Genomic DNA, 8,557 nt, shown 5'->3' with positions numbered 1-8,557 from the left:
TTGAAGAGTCAAGAGCTATCATATATACTTCAAAATGTAAAATTTATACAAAGGATATGAGATTCATGGAAACTCTTTGCAACTTCAGAGATTATTTTCTGATGCTGTGGTCTAATGTGACAAATGGAAAATATTAACCTTCATGATCAGGAGAGCATCAGAAGACAGATGCTGTTCGTGCTTTTGCCATGCACTTGATTTGGTTGCCTTTTATTTCTCTTATGCAGGCCAAAGTGTGCCCTCCCCCGCCAAGTTTTGCTGTCAGGATTGCTTGGTATTTGGTCTTTACAGTGACGATAAAAGAGGGCAGGCACAGGAGAAACGGGAAATCTAAGGTTGATGTTTTGTTAATATGACTCTGAGTTTGGGCAAAATGCTGGAAAGTAAGCTGGGCTCTGCAATGCACTGACCATTTCATATGGCATCCTGAATCCTGCTCTGCTGCTGTTATTCTGAGCTTGCTTCTGGAAAAGCAATCCTGCCTGACGTAGTCCAGTTTTGGAAAGAGTTGCTGAAATCCACTTTGCAAACTGTTACTGAAACAAAGAACAATACACACCAAATGAAATGTGGTGCATCGGTTAAGTAGATGCAACGTGATTAAAGCAAATGAAACCATCTGAAAAGTGAGTTGAACAATTACTTCCATTCTTCTTTTCTAAAAATCACTGTGTACAGTAGGGTAGCATCTTGAATAGTTAAGTTCCCCCCAAATACGACATGCAGGCAAAATGAGAACAGTCCTTCAATATTAAAAGCATTCCTGCTGTGTCACATCATGGCGCCTGCATAAGCTAAATTCAAGACTTTTTATTGTCAAGAGGCACTACCATTACGCTACATTTTAATATGGATCTTTGCCAACAATCATAAATAAAACACTCACTCATAATTCCTAAAGGCAGTGTGTCAGATGGCATTTAATGAAAAAAGTTTGCTACAATGTTGTGGAATCCCTTAGCCAATAGCCAGTTGGGACTTTCTCTCCCCTGCATATCTCTAGGTGTTTTATTGGTTCTCAAAAGGCTTTTTAGTTAATGTGTGCCATGCCTATTAAGAGATCCTTCTTGCTAATGGATGAAAAAATCACAGTGAAAGGTAGAGAAAATCAGTGCCATTTTTAAGAGATGTCTATTGTGGGAAACCTGGGAAAGCTGTCAGGGCAAAAAAGTTGGAGAAGACAGAAAAAATGGTAAACGAGTTACAGAATGGTGACAAGAGAAAATTCTTGTTAACAAGCTTGTCGTTAAATGAAAATTGTGTTTGCTAAATACCTTTAAAGATTAAATCTGTAAGTGGCAACATATCCAAATGTACTGATTCCTGTTATGTACATTCTGAAATTTTCATAAAACAGAAAACATCACTTGACACTTGATACTCTTAAAATTCTGCTCTATGATGAAATAACTGGACAGCCTTTCTCGAACTCGGCAAGAAGCATGTGAACTGAAAGACGAATGTCTCTCTGTTTACTAGACTGGTGTCGTGGTCATAGCAATAAACAGTTTAAGAGGTTTTAATTTATAAAGTGACCTCCTGTTATTTCTGTTCTCCCAACTACTGCTGTATTCTCAGCAATTAGCAGCTCACGACATACATTTGGAAGTGTAAGGCTGAATTACTTTTACAGAAAGCTGCATTTAGTAACTCATTACAAGGCTGACGTCACTGAAACAAAAGTTCAGTCATGTAGGGATGTGGCAGAGTTTATCGTGCAGCACATTACTAATATACTGGGGGGAAAGATTATGTCAACTGCCTGCTAGTGTCCACATCCAGGATGCAATCTCCCCAGGGGATAAACACTCTTGGCAAGCACTGAAACCCAGAAATCTCCTTTGCAAAGCTGTTTGCAATTTGCAGCCAAAGCTATCCACAAATGCTGGGACCCAAGACTACAGTCCTTGACAGCACACGGCTCCAGACATTTCCACGGGGGAAGTTTAATCTACAAGGATGTAGAAATATAAAACAAAGTTTTGCTCAAAGTAACTGTTTGTCAGATCATGTGTCTCTAATTTGGTTTCCAGTGACATTACACAGCTGCAGCCAATGGATCCCAGCCAGGCCCAGCAGTCACTGAGGTTCTTTTTGGTTTAAATTTAGTATCTGAACATGTTTTGCCCATCATTGAAATGGAGAGTAATTGCTCAAAAGTGAACCATAGATGCTACAACTGCAAAGAACTTATTAGGTCACCTAGTCCCATCCTCAGAGCAATGCAGGATTGAAAACACATTGCAACAAACACTGAACAGAGCTGTGTTGTTTGTGTTTTTTTTTTTTTTCTTTCTTTCTTTTTCCTATTCTTTTTTCTTTATTGTAATCATTAATCAGTATATTCAAAAGTTCAAAAAACAACCACAAATGCCAGTGTAAACATGCTTCAGGTATATAAGTAATATAAAGTATTGCACATATAAAAGTCCTATGTTCAGTATCTTCTTATGGTGCTATTTCATCAGAGTAGGAGCTGTGCAGATGATGTGACTGCAATGAGCTAGCTGATCTTATTTCAGAAGCTGCTACACACAACAATTGAATATTTACAAAAGCTAGAAGCTCACTGTCTTTTTCATGGGAGGATGATTTTGCCTGGAATGTATGGGAGATAGAGGTGTGCAAATGTGGGACAGGCTTGCTTTGTGGTGCTATTTATCAGCAGCGGACACTGCTAAAGCTAAAGAGTCCATAATGGTCTTCTTGCAAATTTGCCTTAGATATTAACATGGAACACATCTTCTCAAGTTCCCTAGATCCCACTTGAATTTCACAGCTCAGCCTGCATGCAAGAAATGGTAAAACTGTAAAATGTCCTGCCGGACTGACAGAAGGGACAATGTCTCATGGTTAGTCCTGTCCCCAAGTCTTAGGAAGCAGAAGGGCAGTTATCTAAAGCAGCCAAGCAGTGGCAGAATGGATGAGCCCATTTGCCAATTAAGAAGCTGAGATGGATTGGAAAGAAAAGCAACTCAGGAAAAAGAAAGTGTGGTGTGTGTGTTTCAGAAAATGAACAATCCCTCCTGAAGTTTACACAATATATATAGCTTCACACTCACAGGCAGCACTCTAAGACTCAAGCTTTCTGGCACAAACTTGCGCAGATCAGAACTTAGAGCCTCTGCTAAGGACTATTTGCTGATGGAAGAGAAAGAATGAAGCCTCTCTTCCTTCAGAATCCTCGATCCAGAAAAAAAAATCCTAAATGTATATTTTTGCTCTTTACCTCAAAATAACTTTCCTTCTTTTTGTTCATTCTTGGCCAGCTGGCATCATATTTTTCTGCATAAATACAAATACAGCCTACCTTCCATGCAAGACTTTGCTTAAGAAATAATTATATTCAGCCCTAAACTTTGTTGAAATGAACACTTTAAATATGCTGGCAGCTTGTAGACTGTAAAATTAAAAAAAAAAAAGGCAAAGTTTTCTTTAGATGAACAAAGCGTTAGGGTCTACAACACACACTAAACAGAAGATACAGTGGCAGTAGCCATTACATTTTAAGAGGCCATTTCAACGAAGTAACAAAGAAAATTTATCCTAGCCCCAAAACTCCAAGCCTTCTTAAGATCACCGGTGTGGCTGTGATAATTTAAATCAGTGTTTCACAAGTGGCTGTATCCCATGTCATCTGCACAGATGTCAGCCATCAGCAATGAGAGGGCAACTCTTCCCCTGTGCTACACTGTGCATGGATTTAGTTATCTGGGTGTGATACTGCCAGCTCTGAGTTGAAAGAGATACAACATGTACTTGTTTATCATGTGTCTTATCTTGTAAAATGTTGCATAAATCTTCTGCTTTGCAAAACATTTTATAGCCAAGAAAGATGTGTTCTGTGTGTACAATGGGCTTACTTTTCTATTTACATGCAAGGTAAGTACATGATTTCTATTTTTTTACTTTCTTCTCTCAAAACATAAGTTGATGATTATATCAGATACTTATCCTGAAAATGTGGAAAAATAAATTATTGTGCCCTATCTATAAAGTTCTTCATAGACTACCTTTGTTTTTCAGAAGTACTTTCACAGTACTGATATATTGCTTGTCTCCCTGAGCCATAATTTCATAAAAGTTCTTATTCTTAGGGAGGTGTCAAAGGTATTCTGCATGATACAGTAGCGTTCAGAAGTTTTGTCCTGGTCCATCTTCTAGACAATACAGCAATGGAGGTGTTCTCTCCTTGGGAGATTTGGGCTTGTTCTGGAAGCATCTCAGTACACCACACGTGTTCAAAAGCATCTGCTGAAATGTAGACTGCAATTTGGGATAAACATTCTGTTCAGCGGTGAGTATGTTTGTAAGGCAGTGATAAAGCTGCTTTCTTTGGCAAGGATGGCCATCATGTGGCATGTTCTCAGAATGTTGCATAGATCAGATTACGACACCATGTCACTTGCAGGTACAAAGGAAGACTGGTGAAAGGAAGCCTTCATTTACTCCTCATCATGTTTCTAGTCTCAGGCAGGATTCTGACTTGAACTGTCACTCTCTTCCTCTATGCATCAGTAGTCTTGTTATTTGTCAGCTGTTCCCTGTCAGCCATGTCATCTTGAGGAGGTCTAGCTCTGTCAAAGAAGCCACACTGCAGAAAACAATCAACAGATACAAAAGCGTCATGGTAAGACAACCACAGGAAGACTCAGCTGCAGTTTCATTCTTCACTCAGTCAACCTGAAAGGTCAGGCACAGCCTGTGGCAGGCTGATAGACTGTGAAGCTTTTTTGTTTCTATTCAAATAATTCCCTATGAAAAATGAAAGTTTTAGATGCATTGAGCTTTAAAAATTCAAATGAAAGCTGTCTTTGCAGGAGATGTAAAGTTGGTTTGAATGCTGATAACTGCCTGACTCTAATGAGAAAACTGCTAATTACATATCAGCAAGACACTCATTCAGAAAAGATATTTAGATTGACAGATAGTAACAATAAAAGAGGTGAAATACGTGTTGGGAAATGTGCACAGGCCAGTGTTGTGACCTAGACTAAAGATCACTAAAGATGAAATTCCTCTCACCTAACTTAACTCCCTAAAAGTTACCCTTTTGGTCAAAAGGTCAAAAGTTATGTAGGCTTCACAAGAGGTCAAAGGAGAGTACCACCCAAGGTCATTTCTCTCATCCTCCCATGTTTTAGACATAGCTTTTTGCTGTTGTTAACTGACTAGGCGAATCTGGAAAGGTAGCATAAGCTGGACAGCTAATCCAAAACCTGTAGGCAGCTAAAGGCAGATAAGCCATATCCCAACTTGAGAAGTTTTTTGGTTTTGTTTTTTTTTTAACAACAACTGAGACTATGGCTGAAAACTAAGTTGGCTCCCTGTAATATAGCAGTTTCCAGTTAACTTGTCTTAAAACTTGCGAGGGTGAGTGTAACAACCAACACAGAGCTAGAAAACTTTAAAAACAGAAGATATGACATCCTAATACAAAAGGAAATCTTCTCAAATCTAATTCTCAAAGCTGGGAGTGTTGTTACATGCTGACAAAAACTGGAAATTCCTGAAGTATTCAGAGAAAACAAAGTTAGAGTCACTTCTTTTTGAACCTAAACATCCTGAAAAAGAGGATCATAGGTCTTGGGAAATGGAGCCAAACTCTGCATGCCCATTTATAACCAGACTTTAATAATAAAGGAGGACTTTGAAAACAAGCTCCCTGCATAAAGGTCAGTGACACTAGCATGTCAGAAATGCCAAAACAAACAGGACACGTGTATTGTTGCTTTTGCTCCAAACTGTTAAAGATCACAAAATTCCAGCCTCTCTTTTTCTTATCTATTAGTATCTTCCAGTCTCTTTCAGGGTTTTTTTACAACAAAAATAACAGTAATAATGCAACATACCTTCCATAAAGCTAGGGTCAACATAGCTAGTACCAGTAGTCCAAGAAGTATTGCTAGAATTATAACCCATAAAGGGATTACAAAGGAGACATTTGGAGTGGACCAAATGACAGATGTTCTGATCTGAAATGAAAAGAACATATTAAATGAACGAAAATCAATCAAGTAAAGCACATCTGATGGTAGAATACAGAGGTCATAAGCATTCACTTCGATAGCATTTTGCAGATTAGAAACACACATTGCTTGGAATTCTCCCATGTTGGCTTTATTTACTACAAGTTCCTTTCCACTTGCTCATGATAATTACTAGAAATGGGATTCACACATATCCAAAAGTCTTGTTGTATCAGACAAACAAATAACTTTCACTTAATAGAGTAGCAAAAAATACCCTCTGTGCAGATGCTTCAAGATTCAAGGAGGAAAATTCTACTCACATGTATGCAGGTACAGCCTAGGCCAGTACAACTGACTTACATTGAAGTACTCTGCACCAGCGGTTGACTTCAACCTAAACTCTTAATTCAAACCACAACAGATACCAGCTACATTATTCTCAATTTAATTTCTGCTGACAAACCAGTGTATATTTTTTTCTATGACTTGCATTTCAGCTAAGCAGTCCGAAATGAACCTCAAGCAGAGTGCATTGTCCCTGTCACAAAGCCCAATGCACAATACGATGTTATGGTCCTTAAAAGAAGCCAAGCATACGGACTATTACCTAAATGAGAAATAAGCATGAAACGCTCTCTCTTATTGTCCGAGGCTCTAGAAAGCAGCAGGTGTGTATAACATGAGTTATGAAAGGTTTTAATTGACTCGGCAAGAGAGTTCTCTTTACATCTTCATCTCAACAAAGAGTAATAGTAACCTTTCTGTACTTCTCCTTCTAGGGCCACTCACATTCGTCACCTCGTCCTCACTCTCCCTTCCATACCTTGTACCAAATTTATTCTACGCTCTCAGACTCTGCTTGGAAGGCTCCTCAGTTTGAGCTTTCCTTAGCTCCTCAGTCACAATTATGTCCCTTCGGTTCAGTTTATTTTGACAAACTTCCTCTCTATTGTTAGCCTAGGAAGTTATTTCTCTTTGGGGTTTTCTGTTGGACCTCTCCCATTTACTGCTAGTCTCCCTTAAACAAGTATGTGACAGATGGAAATTACTTTTTTCATTAGAAGAATGAATGATCTTCCTTGTCAGTGCTCGAGGTACAGCCAGGGAATCTACTCTTCTTAATAAGTTTCTTGGCTATTTCCCAGTCCCTTTTTTTTTTTTTTTTTTTTTTTTTTTTTTTTTTTTTTTTGCTATTCAGGTGCTATTTGCACCTGAAATTTAGCCCAACACTATGCTTATTCATTCATGGAACATCATCGTAAGTTTGAAGACTGGACATGACTCTGTAGTCCAGTTCAAAGTCAATTCCATTTCTCTCACCTTTCTCCTTGATTCTCTCTCACTCTTTCTCATGATCAGCATAATTTCCTAGACATTTCATTCTGCAAGCACCAGCAGATCTGTCTCCTAGCTACTGTCATGCTTAACTGGAAGACCCTTTGGAATAGTCCTTTCCACTTACACCATCGGTGCAGCCAACTGTCTCCTACTCTGACATAGCACTTAGAAAGATGCCCGTCTGCTGAGGTTGCCTGATGAATATTTTTTTTATAGTATCCCTCACTGTTATGGGACACAGATCATAGTTGAAACTGGAGAAAAACACTTTACGTATGTGGGCTACCACTTGCCTTCTACCAAAGCTTACACTGAGGGTTACACAGAAAATTCCAAGACACTGCCCAATCCTTCTGGGGTTAGCACTTTGACATTGACCTGCACCCCGAAGATGAAATGCTTGCAGTGCTGGCCATACCATTGTTGATCTAACGAACACATTCAGCTAATATGTTTCCGTGATGCAGCTGTAAATAGTTATTACTCCAAAAGACTTCAAAAGATAGCATATATGAGGAAGTCATATGTTAGCCAATTAAAGCAAGAAAAAATATTTTGAGTCAAAAAGAATTAGTAAAAAGACCCACAAAATCGCACCCCTGGGTCCCAACAGATATCTTGCTGGTGTGATCAAGTAATCAACTATGCCACTGCAGGGAAACCATTCCCTTCCTCAGGCTCCTCTTTGGATTGCTTCTTAACCAGCGCAGAACTTCATAGACTCTCTGTATCATTAGCTTCAGCAAGAGCAGCACTCATTTAGTAAGGACAAAATGTTTTTGAATGGCTTTCCTTGTGTCTCAGAGTGGTACTGTATCTGCCATTAAAATGCAAGGGCAGAGAAAATGAGAAAAAGATCATCTGACCTGTCTGCGAAGATTCTTCCCAGAGAAAAGCTGGTTAAGGAAAAAGATGAATGCAAGTAAAAGGCTTATGTGGCCACAGAAATCAGAAGGGATGCAGAGATGCATGAAACCTGTAGCAAGCAATGAGCTCAGCTGTCCAAGGAAGAAAGCATCTCCCTTCTACTGCCTGAAAATCCTCATGAATGCTGCTCTGAGGCAAGACTTGAAGACCTGATCACATACAGCACAAGAGTTAGAAAGTGCTGATGAAAATTCAATGGGCCCTGAGACAGCAAAAACTGAGATAGATTAAAAATCCCAACTCATACGCACCATGCACTTCCTTTGCTGGCAAAGGCTGTGGTGCCACAAGCAAGATGGCTTGCTAAAATCTTAAAACCA

At 39.1% G+C, this 8,557-nt stretch overlaps 1 protein-coding gene across 1 annotated transcript in view; it reads right to left on the bottom strand.

The window, feature by feature from the left end:
- Window positions 1-717: 717 nt before the first annotated feature.
- The window catches only part of ITGA8 (integrin subunit alpha 8), a 108,719-nt gene continuing 100,879 nt past the window's right edge, over window positions 718-8,557 (bottom strand). Inside the window, exons 29-30 of the mRNA XM_065628771.1 lie at window positions 5,853-5,975; window positions 718-4,594 (exon numbers count right to left, since the gene is read on the bottom strand). Coding sequence (XP_065484843.1) covers window positions 4,508-4,594; window positions 5,853-5,975 — 210 coding nt within the window. The 3' untranslated portion in view covers window positions 718-4,507. The remainder of the gene's footprint in view (window positions 4,595-5,852; window positions 5,976-8,557) is intronic.

Source organism: Caloenas nicobarica, chromosome 2, assembly GCF_036013445.1.
Source record: "Caloenas nicobarica isolate bCalNic1 chromosome 2, bCalNic1.hap1, whole genome shotgun sequence".
Classification (NCBI taxonomy): Eukaryota; Metazoa; Chordata; class Aves; order Columbiformes; family Columbidae; genus Caloenas; species Caloenas nicobarica.
This window is presented reverse-complemented; position numbering and strand designations above follow the sequence as displayed.